This window comes from Coenobita brevimanus, chromosome 20, assembly GCF_032717465.1.
Source record: "Coenobita brevimanus isolate Jiangsu-jjx chromosome 20, ASM3271746v2, whole genome shotgun sequence".
Taxonomy (NCBI): Eukaryota; Metazoa; Arthropoda; class Malacostraca; order Decapoda; family Coenobitidae; genus Coenobita; species Coenobita brevimanus.
Window position 1 is genome coordinate 630,327 of NC_136973.1, and position 18,823 is coordinate 649,149.

Below are 18,823 nucleotides of genomic sequence, written 5' to 3' on the forward strand. Positions count from 1 at the left end.
CAGCAAACACCTAATCCACGCATCCTCTCTCTCTCTCTCTCTCTCCTAAAGCCACACTGCTCGTCGCCAATCACTCCCTCTGTACCCTCTCTAACTCTCATAATTAACACTCTACCATACACCTAACCTACAACACTCAAGAGACTTATACCCCTAAAGCTAGTACATTCATACTTATCACCCTTGCCATTATACAACGGGACCACACAAGCACTTGCCCAGTCAGTTGGCACCATACCTTTCACAAAGCACTCATTCAACAATCTTACTAACCAGTCAACAATAGTCACTCCACCACCCTTCAGGCATTCCACAACACACCCATCCATACCTGCAGCTTTCCCTGTTTTCATCTCCTTTACTGCCGTCTCCACTTCCTCCTTCGTGATCAAAGAATCATTCAGCTCTCCCAACACATTTATTCCTTGCACCCTTCCATCCGCCACAATCTCAGCCACCCTTTCCTCCTCTACATTTAACAATCTTTCAAAAATACTCTGCTCATCTCTTCCTTACTGCATCCATCACAATTAACATACTTCCATTCTCTGCTTTTACTCGCTCTTCCTTCCCAGACTCTCCCTTTCGCACACTTTTCACTTCCTTTCAGAACATTTTCTTATTCTGGTGAAAATTCTCTGTCAGCCGCCTACCCCACCTCTCATCTGCTGCCACTTTAGCATCATGCACAGCCCTTCTCGCCCTATTCCTCTTTTCCTTATACCTCTCATATGACACCTCATCCTTCCTCTGCAGCCACACTTCATGTGCACGTCTCTTCTCAGTCACAGCCATCTTCCTCGCACCACCATCCACTTCCTTTTCTTACACCATCACCCACACGTCTCACACAACACACCTCTTCTGCATGCCCCACCACGGCACTCTTAAACAACTGCCATTCCTCCTCCACACTGCCATTTTCCTGATCTTTCGCTGCGTTCCACTCGTCTTTCAATTTCTCTTGATATTCTATCATTTTCTCTCTTTTATCCAACTCACTTTCAAAACCTTCCTGCCACACCTAACCCACCTAGCTCTCACCCATCTCATGTGACTTTTTTTTTGGTCAATATTACGAACTTAACGACCTGAATTTTTCTGTGATAAACAATGTTAACAGGTTGCAAGTGAACTGCTGTCTCCAAACTTTGAAGATAATAAAGGTTACGTCTTTATTCTTTTTCTGAATCTACACCTCGTAACTAAAACGGACAAATCTTATTTGAGGGGGGTCATTTTTATGACTCACTGTGGTCATCCTGCATTGTCTGTATCCATGGGTCATCATTGTACATGACGGGTCAATCCCCTCCCCCCCAAAAAAAAAAAAAAAAACTAACACTGGGGCGATCCCTACGCACCTCAATTGAATTTAGTTAAATTCGGACAAAAACTATTCGATATCTTGGGGCCAGAACTCTTCTCACGGTCCCTCTGAAGTTACCTATACTTCTTCTGTCTACCTTATCTCCGTTTCGAGCCAACCCATATCGTACAATAACATTATCCTACCCCTCTACCCTCATCCTTGCATTTCCTATTTTTCCTGTATATTTTGCTCACCGTCAAGTTCCACTTTACGACCCATTCCTTCCTTTCTCACTCACTTTTCTCCCTCGCACTTGCACTTAAATCTCCTCTCCGACTGTACTTAAATTCATAACACAATTTTACCCCTCCACCCACTTCACTTTTCTTCCCTCTCCACTTACGCCACTCACAAATTCACTCACACGCACTCATTCTTTTAGTCTTTCTCCACTTATTCCCCATTCACTCCCAATCTGCCACTCACATACAGTAGGCTACTCTTCATCCCCTCACTCTTACTTATTCACTCGCTTGCACTCTGTTCAGTCATTCAGTCCCCATCTACTCATTCATTGACCGCTTTCCACTCAGTTATTCATTCACTCATTTCCCACTCATCCAATCACTCACTGACTCACTCCGTGTCCCTATGCTACTCACTCACTCCCCAGTCACTTGTTTACACACACACACACTCACACACACACATGCAGGCTGAAGTCCCTCGCCAATCGATCAACGGGGGCACGGGGGCTCAGTGGTAGAGAGCTCGTAATCGGTGTATTGCGAGTTCGAAGGACTGCCGGGCCGGGAGTGGTAGCGCGCTCCAGTACAGGGTCTAGCTCGGGGGAGCGCAATTTCTCCCATTTTCTCCAATCGATCGACCACTTACACCTCACTCACTCACTCACTTCCCACTCAGGCATTCACTCACTCACTCAGTCCCCACCCACTCATTCACTCATCCATTCCTCACTTATTTACTCTACATTCACTCATTAGATCCATTAATTCATTCTCGATCACTCTCATTCGCTTGCTCCGCATTCACTCACGTCCCACATTACTACGTCGCAGCTAAAAGGTCCTCGTATTTCACTCAGCCACAATGTGGGATGTGAGTGCGGCCCAGTTCCCTTAGATGAAAACATATATAGCGGTATTGGGCAAGTTTAGCATAGTTTGTGAATGATTGGTAACTCTGGTATCCCTGTTTGTATTGGGTCGAAGGCGGGCTTGCAGCATCAGCTGAATTTGAGCTTTGTACGTGTTTTTGAGCCAGTAAATTGCATTCCACAATTCCTTCTACATCTATCAGGCATATAGGCAACGAACCGTGTCGAGAGAATGCTATCGATAGACATAAATAGACCTATTTTGATGGGGGGATACAGTGCGAACGATCTGAATCCTGAAATGTGATGGCACCATTGATAATTGTGGGATAGGAAGGTTTTGTGTAACAGGAAAGACACCTCATAAACAGTTTGTGCACCAAGTCCAGGGGTGCTTTCACACAGGTAACGTAAAATAGGTGATCTGGAGAACTTGGATGCAGGATAAAGTGGGTGGGGTTGAGAAGGATAACGGAGATGGGTGGCAGCATGAGAGCAGGATTTTAATTTTGTGCCATATTATCCCTTAACACATAGTCTAGTGGATGTAACCCTTAGAAATGTAACAAAATGGCATATGACATTAGATCTAATACCACCAGTACATATGTAGCATGATGAAGTTATAGTACAGGTATTAATGGCAAGGAAAACAACAGGTTTAAGGCCTATTAATTAATGAAGAGCACGGCCATTAAGCATCTCATGGCATCTGCACCACCTTTATCTATTCCCACGTGTCCTACATTGGAATGGGCTGAGGCCTACACTCTGTACAGTCTGAGTCAAAGAGATGGCTAGAGGTATTTTGTCGTAAATGCTACCAATGGCAGAGGTTGTTGTACTCTTAAATGTTCTCAATTAATGGGAACCAAACCTTGGGGTAAAATGGGATTTTACATTTACCGTTGCCCTGGGTGGCAGTGTAGCAGCAGGGAGGTCTGCAGATGAAGGTGTTGTTCCTGAGGGTTGGGCAGATATAGATAAAGGAGGCAGCAGACACCATGAGATGCTTAGCCATGGTTCTTATTACTATATAACTAGATAAAGGGGTGGCTTGGAGCCTGCTATGGTGCCCCTGTAAACTGGGTATAGTGCTGCAAATGGGCAGGAACCAAACTCCATAATTTTCCCCACATCATAGGATGCTGTCAGCCACAAGGGAACATCATTTCAATGCATGGGACTGCCCCTCTGGATGTAATAACAAAACTGAAACTTAACAATCATTGATCTGACCGAGACTCGATCTCAGGCCCTTGTGCATCATAGGCATGCATGTTACCACTGAGCCAAAGAGGGAATCCCCCCTTTACCTCTAAGCAATGTGGGCTTTTATAGACTGCATTACATCACTCTTTTCTCCCCTTGGTGATTAATTTGATGAGTTTCGAATGCACGGTAGTGTAGCATTAGAGGCCACCATTGGGGATGCTGCAGACTACACCAAGCAGCTCATCCCTGGGATGTAAGGACTAGGATGCTGCCAGCTAACAAACAACATCATTGCCCTCCAAGCCTCGCTTCACATCCTACACCGCTGCCAGCCAATGTAACAGCCAAACTGAAACTTAACAAATTAATCACTGGTCTGACTGAGATTCGATCTCAGGCCCTCCCGCTTCATAGGCATGCATGTTGTCACTAAGCCAAAGAGAGGGTCCCTGCTTTACCTCTAAGCAACGTGGGCTTTTATAGACCTCATTACAAGGGGCAATTGCTTGCCAGCAATTGATAGGTCTGCTCTGTCAGGCAGATGGGATGATCAGCAACAAACATTTCTTTAACATACCAGTAGGCTTGTGGCAGGTTGTTCACTCTATCCTGAGATACAAGGGCACTGCATCATCCAGGTTGCACCAGTTGCTTCTCCTAGGTGTTACTCTAGGTATTTATTGTAACATACCTACCAACCCTCAAAGGACGGATGGACATGATTTTAGCAAAGCAACCAGCTCACACCAGGATTCAAACCCTGGCTCTATTAGGATGGCATTTGTGTAGCTAGCAACACTAACTACTGGGGTGATAGTCAGTAGCCTACCAACAATTATTAGATAATCAGTAGTGTAACTGATAATCATGTATCCATAACTACTATTGTACTGTTGATAGTTCTTTTCAGTGAGAGCAAGATGAAGTACATCTTGGTGACAGGTGGTGTGATATCGGGTATAGGGAAGGGTGTCATTGCCTCCAGTGTGGGCACCATACTCAAGCACTGTGGCCTGCGTGTTACATCCATCAAAATTGACCCCTACATCAACATTGATGCTGGCACTTTCTCTCCTTATGAACATGGTATGCATTGTTCTGGGGTTTGTATTCCTTTTGTGTGTGCGTCTATACCCATTCAGCCAGATGTCCTACTCCTGGAGGGGTTAACCACAAACAAAGTGCTTCCATGTCACCCTGTCCTCCACTAGCCTATCAGGCTGCCCATCCTTCACCTCATGCCCCCTTTCTTCATATACCTCTCCACCCCATGCTTCCACCTGATCCTGTATCTCCCTTGCCACCCTACCCATCCTTTTTTTGTGTGTGCAGATGTCAGCTGAACTCCATTCACTCTGATGACAGGATTTATACTGTGAACTTAATAGCCAAAGTTAATATCATTTAAAGCATTTTACTACTGGGAATGATTGTGTTGTCTAACATAGGTACAGAGCTGAATATGTAAATACAGGTATGCACATAGGTATGGTATGGTTAGAATACTGGAGGAATGTTACTGTGGACTTGACACTGCGCATCCTGGGTGGAGCAGTTGTGGGTTCTCCTGGGAGTCGTATCTCCTCATATTTTCCTGCACCTTACCTTAGGAAAGACTGGTCTGACTTTTGTAAGAGGCAGGATCTCTACATATTGTATGCACCGTACCCTATTGTACCTGTAGGATGGCTCCACAGAAGTCATTACTCACCTGTAGTTGATGGACCTACATGGCCAGACAGACTTCAGTTAAGCAACAACAATAACAGCAGCATAAGGCAAAAAAGAACTTCTATTAAAGTAGCTTAACTCTTGAATGTTGTACAGGTGAGGTCTTTGTATTGGATGATGGAGGTGAAGTGGACCTGGACCTGGGCAATTATGAGCGTTTCCTGGATGTTACTCTGCATAGAGATAACAACATCACCACTGGCAAGATATACCAGTCTGTCATCAACAAGGAGAGACGCGGTGACTACCTTGGCAAGACGGTACAGGTCAGTTGTTGTGAGGAGCCTACATTGACCTCATCCCCTTCACTTTGATTAAGTACTGTACACTTGACTTTAACTAGGTGTAAAATTATCACCTTTCTATCTTCAATGTTTAGTTCACCTTAACCCCTTAAATTCAATTAAATACCATACTATACTATACTCTGTTCACTTTAACTGAGTGTGAAATTGCCATCTCTCCATCTTGAACATTGATCTGTAACAAGAGATTAACCTTTGAATATGGTGCTAGGCAGCAACAAGTGCTATGGAAAGGAGGTAAGACCAAAATATTGTCTTATTCAGAGAATGAACTATGGGAAGTATGCAGAAAAATTGTGAAAACATCCACCTAGTTAATGTAAATGAACTGTAAGATCTGTGTAGGCATAGTGCTGCTTCAGGTGAGATTACTTGTCATGAGACATGCATCTCAGCCATGATGAAAGGGTTGAAAGTGAAAACTAAACTGAATAAATAAGTAACCAGAGCAACTTTATAATGAGTCAAGCAATTTTAAGTGAAGACTATGTGTTCATTCATCAACAGTTTAATAGTTAAATGTCCTGTGAATCTGAATGATGTCATTTGTAGTATACTCTTTCTGTTACCAGACAGTTTTGTTTATACAACTCAGGAAAGGCATCTCATACTAGAAGACTTCATTAATGCTATACCTAACCCCTCCACCATGAAAAGTCTATCTAAGGCCTAATATAATTACCTATATATCCATCCATCATCCAATCCTACTTTGCCCCTTGAGGAGTGTAGGAGCCTGGGGCTAGGCAGTTGGTCCCGACATTTAAGATGAGAGTGATCAGCCTCACTCATCCCTGAGTGGCATTACATGAGCAATCAACCCCAACCACCCCTTTGATATAAATCTTCACCGGCTCAATCCGATTGGAGTGCAATAATTACCCACTAAACCACCAGGTGCCAAAATTTGGGTATATGGTTACAATCCAGTGTAGTAAATGGTTTCCTGCTGTACAGGAAACCATTTGGCTTGTCACTCGGTGTAGAGTCACCCACAGGCAGAAGGAAAGGAAAGAATGAAGGAAAGAAAGACAGAAGAGGGAATATAAAGTTACCTGTAGGCAGAAGGATAAGGAAAGAATGAAGGAAAGGAAGACAGAAGAGGATGGAAGGAAAGAAGGATGGAGGAGAGGAAAGGGCAGACACCCGACAGCAGCATTACATCGAGTGAGTGGATGGTGACCTATATATGACAAGAAATAAATGTAAGATGATGTCACCAGGCTCAAAAAGTTGATATTGATGTGTACACAGGTGGTGCCTCACATAACTGATGCCATCCAAGAGTGGGTTGAGACAGTAGCCATGCGGCCCGTGGATGGTGACCAGGGTGCTCCCGAAGTGTGTATCATTGAGCTGGGTGGAACCATTGGAGACATTGAGGGTATGCCCTTTGTGGAGGCATTCAGACAGTTTCAGTTCAGAGTCAAGGTAAGGATTAAATATTTTATCAGATTATGGACATAGAAGCAAGCTCTTTCATTTTTAACTCTCTGTTGCTTTGCATTTTGTAGAGGTGGTCATTCAGTTTCAGTTCAAAGCTAAGGTGAGGACCATGCTTTTTATGTCATTATTTTATTTTATTTCATTAGCCACTTATTTTGTCCTTCATAGAAACATCACAGTTTCAGTTCAGATTCAAGATAAGAGCCAAGCTATTTTGTCAAGTTAATGTCCTAGAAAACCATTTACTGTACTGGGTGGTAATCATGCTGTACTGTATTAACCAGATGATGCTTAAAAGGAAGTTTAGAGGGTGAAGTGCTTGAAAGGGTACAACAAGGAAGAAAGGTTGCTGGTTCCTAGAAAGCAGTGATAAGAAACAGTGAAGTGAGCATGGAAGTGAAAAATTTACTGCATGACAGTATTGTGACACCAACTATAACGGATGGAAGTGAAGCTTGGACCTTGTTGGAGGGACAGAAGTCAAGAGTGAGAGCAGTGGAAATGAGTTATTTGAGAGGAGCGTGTGGAGTCACATGGAGATACAGACTGACATTTGAGAAAATGAAGGAGCATTGTGGTGTGGATGTGGATGTGATAGGAAGCATTAGGAGAAACACTGAGGTGGTTTGGCCATGTGGAGAGGATGGAGAGTGAGAGACTGACAAGGAGAGTGTATGTGAGTGAAGTAGAGGGGGGAAGAGGTAGGGGGAGTCCAAGGATGAGATGGAGGGACAGAGTGGGGAGGTATATGAGAGAAGGGGGTGTGAGCTGGGATCAGGGCAGTGAAATGGCAGGGGACAGGGCAACATGGAGGTGATTTGTTTGTGGCCACCCCTTTTGGGATTAAGGCATCTAGCAATAGATAGATAGATAGATACTTAGTGGTCTGATGAGGTAAGGAGCTCCAACTGTATGGGGTACACAAGGGTTTTCATCCAAGATGTGGTTGAAGTGCAGTTATAACCGGCATAATGCCACTCAGAAGCGAATGAGGCTGGGCGTCCTTGATATTAGAGGGACTGCCTTGCCTAATCATGGGCCTCTATGTTCCTGATGGGGCAAAAATGAAATTGGATGATAGATGGATAAATATTAACTCAAGATGAGAATTTCATTCAGTCATTCATTCTTTCATCATCTAATCCATTGTTGCCCCATCAGAAGCACAGGAGCCCAGGGCTAGGCAAGTTGGTCCTGACATTTAAAATGAGATTGACCAGCCTCACTCATCCCTGAGTGGCAATATGTGAGCAATAAACCCCAACCACCCCTTGGATACAGAAACCTGCACAAGCACAAGCTGATTGGAGTGCTTAATTACTCACTAAACCATCAGGTGCCATAATTTCATTATATGGTGACCACCCAGCATAGTACAGTAAATGATTTCCTGGTGTATGGGAAACAGTTTGGCTTGTCACTCAGTGTAGAGTCACCCGTAGGCATAAGGAAGAGGAAAGAATGAAGGAAAGAAAAACAGAAGAGGACAGAAGGAAGGAAGAGAGGAAAGGTCAGTCACTCGAGAGGAGAACTACATCAAGTGAGTGGATGGGGAGCGCCCCCACCTACCACTATGAGAATTTGCTTGGCATATATTCTTTTTAGGCTACAGGTAGAAATGAACTAACTATAGTAATATTATGCTTTCTGATGACAGAGAGAGAACATCTGTGTAGTTCACGTATCACTTGTGCCACAACCATCATCCACTGGTGAGCACAAGACCAAACCCACCCAGGCCAGTGTTAGGGAGCTGCGTGGCCTTGGACTCTCCCCCGACCTCATTGTATGCCGATCCGAGAAACCTGTAGATGGAAGCTTCGTCAAGGCCAAAATTTCAAATTTCTGCCATGTGGCCCCAGAACAGGTAATAATAGTAATAGTAATAATGCTGATACTGTATGATATTATAGTAATGGTAATCATCATCTTCATCCAGACCTCTTGTCCCACCTAAGCCTGGGGTGCAGGTGGGTCCAGAGAGCATGGAAAAAAGTGATAGAAGAAGAAACTAGCCAAAAGTTGGCCCAGTTGAATGGGCCATTCTCTTTCACTCACCATTCAAGCCCCTGGAATCCTGGCCACTCCTCACAGGCATAAAAATCCACACTCAGGCACTTCACAAGACTGTCTGGAGAAAAGAAATTAAATATAAACATGTCATTGGACTGAAGAGGCAATTGAGGACTGCATGTACATGTGGTATGTGTTTTGATCAGTATAAACCATTTTATCCACAGGTAATATGCCTGCATGATGCCAAGAGTATCTATGAGGTGCCATTGATGTTGGAGGAGCAGCAGGTCTCACATCTACTGAGTGAACGTTTAAGCCTCAGTCTTGACTCTCATCGTCCAAAAAACTTCATGAAAAAATGGCGTCATCTGTCAATGAAGTACGTTAGAGAACCTGAAGTATCTATGTTTGTCTACTTATTTGTCTGTCCACAGCCAGATGTCTAAATCCTCGATGGGGTGGCCACTGACAAATCACCTTCATGTCACCCTTTTCTCAGCTATTAGGCTGTTCCTTCCTCCATCTCACACCACTCTCATTCTTATACCTTTGTACTCTGTCCTTTCACCTGATCCTCAGTCATCCTTTACCTTTCCACCTTACTCAAATACAGTTTCCTTCTCAGTCTCTCTCCATTCACTTCTTATAGCCAGACCATCTCTGAGTACTTCTAACACTTCGCTGCACATCCACTTCAACACCACAGTGCTTTTGAACTTCCACAATTTGTCTCCTTCCATGTAACTCATCACACTCATCTCATATAACTCATTTCCAATTCTTGCACCCATTTGGTGTTGTTTCAGTAAGATGAGAGCCTCACTTCCATATGTTAGAATGGGGATCATGACTGTATGTTACTTATGACTCAATTTAAGATTCTATAACTGTTGACAGACACGAGCACCTACGCACCAGTGTAACCATCGGGCTTGTGGGTAAATACACACAACTAGAGGACTCCTATGCCTCAGTGATCAAGGCACTACAACATGCTGCCCTTGCTTGCACACGCAAATTGGAGCTGAAGTGCATTGAGGCTGATGATTTGGAAGAGGAGGCCAAACGCACACGCCCTGTCAAGTATTATGAGGCCTGGCAAAATGTGTGCAAGTGTAGGTATGTTGCCCAGAACTTTTTATTTTATTTTACTTTGTTTTATTTTATTTCTTTCTCTGTCAATTAAAGCTCCATTTTAGTTTTAATTTAATCATATTTGGCATGAGTATATGTGAAGTGCACAAATACCAAAAAAATATAAATAAATACTGTAAATAATAAATAAGTGTAAGAGGAGTTAGAGACACTTGCCCAGTCAGTTATTATGAGGCTTGGCAAAATGAGTGCAAGTGCATCTACAGTATGTCACGCAGAACTTCATTTTTTCTGTGTTTACTTGTAACCTAATGGTAAAAAGAAGATAAGAGGAATTTATAATTATGATATACTGGTACACATTCATGTTCCTGTTTGTGGATACAGCACACTTCATGATGATAGGGAGAGACCAGATACCAGGATACCTTCACATGTTGGCATTGGTTATACAAATATCCCTTAACTTCCTCCATATTCTCTGAAAGGGAAATGGTGTACTGTTGGAAAAGGGCAAGTTTGTCCTGCAGTCCACTGCATTCATGTTCAGATAAACTTGGACTTACAGTAGCAAACTATCAGCCACACATTTCATGCTTTGTGCTTCATATTTTCAGTGGTATTATTGTGCCTGGTGGGTTTGGTCAGCGTGGTATGGAGGGGAAAGTGGCAGTGTGCCAATGGGCACGGACCATGAGGACTCCGTTTCTTGGTGTATGTCTTGGACTGCAGGCGGCTGTTATTGAATTTGCAAGGTATTTATGTATGGTAGTCTCCTGAGTTAATGTGCTCCAGGCAGATGGGACATGCTTTGGTTTCTGTCTGAGGGGTGCTTGGGGTTATCTGCTTACACAAAGCTATTCAAGGGCAAACAGGGCCTTAAATGTCTGGACTGATTTGCTTAGCCCGTAGACCTCCTGCTCTTTATGGGTCAAGGAGGGGTTGAATGATAGGATGGATAGATCTATGTATGATTATCTTGTAGATGCATGTGATGTGAAGAAACAGGTACGTGCAAATGGTTATACAGTACTGTACTTGTGTGGATTCAGTGATGACTTCATTGTTTAGTGTTTATTTTGATCTGCCGGTGGCTGTCATTGAATTAGAAAGGTATTTATATCTGACTTCTGTGTTGCAGGTGCTTGTGAATTTGGGAATTGTAAGAAAGAGTTTTGTATGTAGATAGTTATGCATGTGAGACAGAGCCAGGATTAGGTTAGGTTAGACATGGAGATAGAGCTCACTGCAGGGATGGGGTGCTGCTAGTAGTCAAGAGATGGAACTAAGGGAAGTTTGCCAACTGATGTACAGGTGTATGTTATTAACTAATGTAATGTATGACTGTCTGACAATAACTGATATTTAATACTCTGGTATAACTGATGTATGGCTGACTGACATGCATACATACAGGAATATGTTGGGATGGGGTGATGCCAGCAGCCAGGAGATGGAGCCAGAAGGAGTGCGTCACGTGGTGATAGAGATGCCAGAGCACAACCCCGGCCAGATGGGGGGCACCATGAGGCTGGGCAAAAGGCAGACGCTTTTCAAGACACGCAACTGCAAGCTGTGGCAACTGTATGGCGGTGTTGACTATGTGGAGGAGCGGCATAGGCATAGGTACCATCAGTCAGCAGTACAAGTCACAGAAAAATGTCAGAGAACTGTATCATGAATTTCCTCACCCTCTGGGGAGGGTATTGAGAGGTTAAAAAGGACAAAGAACACCAATTTCTGACCTCCAAGTATTTTCATAGTGGGGGTGCCCATCATCTACTCACTCAGTGTAGTGCTGCCGCATGGTCTCTTCATTGAGTGACAAGCCAAATGGTTCCTGGTAACCCAGGAAATCATTTACCATGCTAGGTGGTAACCATATAACCAAATTATGGCACCTGGTGGTTTAGAGGGTTATTAAGGTGCTCCAATCAGACTGAGCCTGTGCAGGTTTATATCCAAGGGGTGGTTGGGGTTTATAGCTCATGTAATGCCACTCAGGGAAGGTTGAGGCTGGTCGCTCTTATCTTTAATGTCTGGACCAATTTGCATAGCCCAGGCTTCTATGCTCCTCCTGGCCTGGGGCAACACAGGATTAGATGAGATGGATGGAATCATAAGCTGCTTTAAGTAAAGAATAAGTACTAGTTCATCAACAACTTTTTAATGAAATAAGTTTAAACACAGACTTACTATACAGTATGTATTCCATGTTGTTTAAGTACAGTAATGGAGAAGAGCACTGTGGCTAAGAATCTTATGGTCTTTGCTCCTATTTTCATCATTTTTGCTTTCCTCACCAGGTTTGAAGTAAGCCCAAGGAATGTAAATGATTGTACAGCACGGTCTCTATGATACGAGCAGTTAGGTTCCTCCAACTTTGTTCATAAACTAAAGTTGTACAACGAAGTACGTAACACACAAGAAAAGTAGGGTTTGGTTCCTGAGGACCACCAAGTTACACATATAGCGTAGTTGAAGCCCATTGTAAACAAGAATAAAGATTAGTTACACTAAAAATATATATAAATGCATACAGCCTACCTATACAGTGAATATCTACTGCATTGGAAGCAAAATTAAAGAGAAAATAGCAAACGAGTACATACAGTACACTTACTTGGTACAGCCACCATTTTGTAACATGACCACCATCTGGGCTGGCTCTTTTTCTCTCTCTCAGGCATGAGAAACAACTGTGGTGGTGCAGGAGTGACTAAAGCTGGGCCATCTCCTCTGCTTCACTTGCCAAAGAAGCAAAATTCTTGAAGATCAGAGATGTGGGGAACACTCAGTGAGCTTTGCGGGCACTTGGCAGGCACGGTGTAACATTATCTTTACGAACTCAGTACAGACACAAGGCTATATAACTCTCAGGGCAGTAGCAGTACAGTACGTACGCACAAGAAAACGATGAGGAGAGAGTATGGAGAGGGAGAGAGGGGTATGGAGAGGAGGTGGAGGGGTGCACAGGATCCTGGGATGGCTAACAAACTCATCTCTGTGCACCTACCTCACACCACGTGACAGTTGCCTCACAGCTAGTGGCATGCATTTTGAATTTCCTCATACCATTCCATACTGATTATTGTAACATCGAACCCATGTTGCGGAAAATGTCCCATAAATGCTAAGCTTGGAACATCGACTTCTCGTATTACGAATGCTTGTATAATGCAACCAACCTGTATTTCCATGCCATTTAAGTTACAGGGATGAGCATCATGGCTAAGCATCTTATGGCATTTGCCCCCATTTTTCTTCTACTTGGTTTGAGCATCATGTGACATATGCCCATTATTTTTCATCTGTTTTGTCTTCTGTGACAGGTTTGAAGTGAACCCAAGGTATGTGAGTGACTTTGAGGCTGCAGGTCTGAAATTTGTGGGTCAGGACGTTGATGGTGAGCGGATGGAGATGATGGAACTGGAAGACCATCCTTACTATTTGGCTTGTCAGTTCCACCCAGAGTACCTCACAAGGTCAATATCTTTATCCCTTCAGTTTGATTACTTTTTTGCCATGAAATAGGAGTAAGTCTCCTTGGTTACTAGTCAGATCAGCCCTCCAATCTGATGACATTTGGCCATCAACTGAGCAGAAAGAGGTTAGGAATCTTTGTTAAGTTAGAACAAATGTGCTGTAATACTGAGTGTATTGTTTCCTTTCAGGCCACTGAAACCATCTCCACCATACCTTGGGCTGATCCTGGCTGCCAGTGGTCGCCTGGAGCAGTACCTGGCTCGAGGCTGCCGTATGACACCAACAGAGACACCAGAGTCATCTGGTATGGTGTTTCTTCCATCAGCTTCACCTGCCCTCATCCCTAACTGATATTTTAACCCTTTAATGATGTACTTCTCAATTATAGTTCATTTGCTTTAACATGGCAAAGATTTTTCATCCTTTTTTGCAGCCTGTTTCCTGTAGCTCAGTGGCAGAAAAAAACAGTATATTTTTTTTGGACCTACATCCTTTCCACAGCACTTTTTATGTGACTAGCACAGTATTCTTTTGCTGATCCTTTGTTTAAGCTCTGCATTCTAGATGTAGAGATGACAGTTTTACACCGAATGAAAGTGAACAGATTATATAGGTTGCCACCATACAATTACAGTCGGCTAATGGATGGTTTCAGTTGTGAACTGGTAAATCAAGAGTACATCTCAACCCTACAGATCATAAAGTCACTCCAAAGATGAATATAAATGTCTGGAGATAACAAAAATAGAAAAAGAAATATGCCATTGGAATGAAAGGGTTAAAATGTTAGTATAAATTATTATGTGAGCCAGAAAATTCTAATCAGCTTTGAGTGTGTCATAATTGCTTGAGAGAGTTAATATCATACTCTCACCATTAATCCTTATGATCAGGGCAACTCTGGTACTATATTTTATTCTAGGTAATGCCTGACTATTTATTCATCTGAGAGTGTCATAGGAGCTTGGAAGCTGATACTATTACCATTCACCCTTTTGTGGTTGTAACAAATTATGCAAGATGATTTTATTAATCCAAGATTGTGTCATAGGAACCAAAGATCCATTCCATTGGTTAAAATGATGTAAGAGAAAACCATTTGCTCAGGGATTCATACTTTGAAAAATTGTAAGTAGCTAGAAATCTTTATTTTTACTTTAGTAGTATTGAAGATCTGACTAACTTTTGAGTGAGATCTTTATGTGGTAGCTCTATCTGATAATGTGTACTGTCTGTGTAATATCCAAACATGTGTGTGCGTGTGTGTTTATCTTAACTTTACATATTTTAGTGAACTATGTGTGACTGTAATAGTGTGATATGTGCTGGATGTGTATTTCATGTTCAGTAGCATCCTGTGATGTGAGTGATTTTGTGTGATAGCCTTATGTTCTATGACTAATTGTGATAACCCTGTTTACTGTGACAAATTCAGTACTGTAGTTGGTGATAGCCTAATGTATTGCGATTTATGGCATGTGACCATCATCATCATCATGGTATGTGATAATCTTACATAATGTGATGTCTTATGTTATCAACAGATGAGGAGCTGCCCATGCCACCCCACCTCCTTGTTAACCAGACCGATGAGCCCAGCATGCCGCCTGCCCCACAACCCTCACCCCCACAGATCCGCAGCCTTCCTCCCACCTGCTCTGATGTAGAGAAGGTGTTAGTAGCAAAGGCAGACAAGTAGTGGATGCAGCAATTAGTGTATGGGAGATCTCTTGGGTGCTCAGGGGACGTACAATAGAGCTGTATTTTTAGCATGTTTGTGATGACTGTTGATAAACAGTGACTGAACACCAGTAGAACCTGTCTATCCATATATCTGATTATTCATCTGTCTCGATCTATGTGTCTATTTATAGCTAGACTCAATCTCGGAGGGGATGGCTGCAGGTAACCCTCTTCCATATTGCCCTGTCCTTCACAAACGTCAGGCTACCCTCCCTCCATCTCACACTGCCCTCATCGGTATACATCATTACCCCATCCCTCCACCTCATCCTTCACCTCCCCCTTACTTTCTAGTTTCTCTTCCTCCTTACTCACTCGCATAGGAAAATCCTGTAATTTAGTTATTTATTGTTCCTCCAGCATCCCCCTATTCATCTCTCCTTCCATCTCAGTCACATACAGTACACAGGGGAAAATTTAGGTGCCTCAGCCATGGCCTTTGTCTTCCCTTCCTCCTCATTCACATGTACAGGGGAATAGTGATGTGTTGTATGCATAATTAATCACCTAAGAGAGATGTGTTAACATGTTCACAAGAATACAGTTGTAGGTTTTGCCAAGACCTCCTGATGTAAAGGAGATATAACATTCCAGATTGAGGCTAGTTTACATCTTCACTCCAATGAAGTACAGGTCTCCCTCATTTTACGATTGGTATGCTTCCTAGAAAGGCAATCGTAAACTGAAATATCGTAAAGCAATATTGGTAATTTCTCTGATGAGGACTCTTCTGGTTTAGTTTTTCCTGGAAAGGGCAACTTTCCTTTTTACCAGTCTTCCAGCATTTGGTTCATTCCTTTTTTATCATTAGTTGGGGAAAGAAGATTGGATGATGATGATGATGATGGCAGTTTTGGTTCGTTTTTAAAGGCTACAACATGCTTGCATGCGTCGGCCTTAGTCACCTAATGGCGGCTTTCCAAGCTGCACGATCCATTGCAGCCTCCCTGTTCAGTTCCTTAACCCTGAGATCACACTTAATGACCTTGTCCCATGTCTTTCTCGGTCTACCCCTCATAACCCCACCCCCAATATTAACACTTTTCACCTTCCTCATCCAATTATCATCCCCCATCCTCTCCATAATGATGATATGAAATATATAGTTCACTCTCACCTTAAATGTCAGGACCAACTGCCTAGCCCCAGGCTTCTACGCTCCTCATGGGGCAACGTAGGATTGGATGATGGATGGATGGATGAAATATATAGTTTGTGTATGGCAGCCAAACAGTTAAATCATCATTATGTTAATCGGTCCTTAATGTGTTTCAGTCTTCCCTTAACTCTTTCAACCCAAGATCATCATTGTATTATTCATTTATATTCCTTTTATCTCAAGATGATTATATTAAGCTCAGGAGAGATTTCAGACTTAGAGTTATACATAGCCTGTTTTTATCCTTTCTCAACTGTGCCCCTCTCCTAAGCTGAATGAAAATCATCAAGTAGGAGCAAAAGTTAAAGAAGTTATTAACATAAAGGGGTCCGACATATAGGGGAAGCCTGTTCATTTTTAACATGTTTTTGTCATTGTATGTACTCTGTGCTGGCCAGGTAGTCTGCAGAGATACACTCCCTCAACCATTGTCAGAGGCCCCATGGAAGGTCAGTGTAGAAGTAGTTGAAACCCCAGGCTCATTTGAATGTGAACCCAGTGAGCTGCATGCTGAAATTGCCCTCCTCCTGCTCCCTGCCATCCTCATTTATAGGGATATGCAAGGAGCCAATGGATGTTTATATAACAGGTATTGGCACTACCTGGTTATAATAGTGCCATCACAGGCATAGTATCTGACACAGATCACTGATTTATTTTTTATCAGTAGGAAGAAAATTACCTTAGCTGATTATAGATGATTTTTTCAAGATGTGAATCTACGATCAGGTTACTTGGTGCAGAGTTTACTAGTGTTCAGTTTATGTGCCATGAGATATAAATTATTTATATTTAATGAATATATAGTATTTGTCTTTTTAGATAGTTTTGTGATCAGCATTTTCCTGATGCAATAGTGGAGTATGATTTTTCCATAGTGCTGTGTGTCATTTTCGTAATTTCTGAATATCATGCTATGCCATTTTTACTCTAACTGGACCAGGAATTGCAATCTCCATCTTGAATGCTGAGTTGTAGCAAGGGATTTTCACTAGAATATGGTGCTAATTATGAAGAAGTGCTGAAGGGATGTAGTGTAGTAGCACTGTCTCCCCCCCCCTCCCCCTCCGACTGACCTGTGCGAGGTGCAAAAGGATGAAATCCGGGCAAGGTAGAGTAATAATAGTATAGTTAAGTATTTAGGAAGGAGGGTTGTCAGTATTCATGGACAGTTATAAACTTCAAATTAGCAGACAAGTAATTCTGTAGTGGTAACAAGTGAACATGTATCCTCTCATATACTCCATCTCATGTGTCATGTACAGTGCTGTACTGTATCCTCACATATACAGTACTCTACTCCCTTACATGTGTTAGCATACTGAAGATGTTAACCATTGTATGCAGCAGTTTCTTCAGTCCATAATCTCACTGAATCATCAATGTATCCCAGGCTGTTATGGGCAACTATTTGGCCTGTGTCCATATCACTTAACCTTTCAGTCTGATTATGTATTTTTGTATGATATGGTTGCTACCACCGGACAATATTACTTAAATTGGGAGGGACCTGTGGTAGTTAGCAGGATAACGAAGGCTAAACCTATTTCCTCCAGTTCTACAATCTCTCCAAAGCTGAAAAATATCAGTTGGTGGTAGCAGTAATAGTATATACATTACCACATCCGAGAGAAGTGGTAAGTCCATGCAAAACAGTAATATCATTTATTTTTGCTGCCACCAGACAGTTTTATTCAGCTCTGAACAGACCTATCAGAGTGAAGGGAGTGTTCGAAATTTCCAACTCCCACAGTACCCTTTAGTATGAGAAAGTTGAATGAAATAATCTGGAAATAAAGCCAAGTAAAATCATCTGGAGACAGGAAGAAGTTAAGGGAGATGTCACTCTATTAAGTGGATTAACGTTATCTCAGCAAACAGATGTTTTGTGTTCATTTTCTATTACATTATATCTTGATGAATGGACAAAAGTTGATATGTTGGTATTATCTCAGTGAACAAATGTAGTGTAATTTTCTGTTACCCTATACTGTATTTTGATGAATGCGATGATGGTTGTTTTGTAAAGAGATCTGCTGACTGAAAAGATGATTGTTATGTTAAGAGATATGTATTATCTCATTGCATTTGTTTCAGTTAATCCTTTACCAGTGTTCATTTCTTCAACCAGAGGATGCTGTTTATACTGTATTCATAACATCTCTATAAAAACACATGGTAATTTTGTTCATGCCCAT

At 42.4% G+C, this 18,823-nt stretch overlaps 1 protein-coding gene across 2 annotated transcripts; it reads left to right on the top strand.

Annotated features, from left to right (window-relative positions):
- The first annotated feature begins 2,532 nt into the window (after nt 1-2,532).
- Ctps (CTP synthase) lies at nt 2,533-16,075 on the top strand. Of its 2 annotated transcripts, none has more exons than XM_080266352.1 (12): nt 2,533-2,577; nt 4,545-4,730; nt 5,472-5,641; nt 6,935-7,111; nt 8,784-8,993; nt 9,367-9,521; nt 10,040-10,261; nt 10,855-10,992; nt 11,654-11,863; nt 13,570-13,722; nt 13,912-14,027; nt 15,268-16,075. In XM_080266352.1, the coding sequence occupies exons 2-12, from the start codon at nt 4,565-4,567 to the stop codon at nt 15,420-15,422; spliced, it is 1,872 nt and encodes a 623-aa protein (XP_080122478.1). In that variant the 5' UTR covers nt 2,533-2,577; nt 4,545-4,564; the 3' UTR covers nt 15,423-16,075. The 2 variants fall into 2 exon arrangements, with proteins under 2 accessions (XP_080122478.1, XP_080122477.1); XM_080266351.1 differs by having other exon boundaries at nt 2,535-2,577; nt 4,555-4,730.
- The last annotated feature ends 2,748 nt before the right edge of the window (nt 16,076-18,823 follow it).

Bases quoted from the DNA above. Each gene is read 5' to 3' on its own strand.
- Ctps (XM_080266352.1), top strand. From the start codon at position 4,565: ATGAAGTACATCTTGGTGACAGGTGGTGTGATATCGGGTATAGGGAAG. The intron at 7,112-8,783 runs GTAAGGATTAAA...TTCTGATGACAG, and splicing joins AGTTTCAGTTCAGAGTCAAG to AGAGAGAACATCTGTGTAGT. The intron at 9,522-10,039 runs GTACGTTAGAGA...AACTGTTGACAG, and splicing joins TGGCGTCATCTGTCAATGAA to ACACGAGCACCTACGCACCA.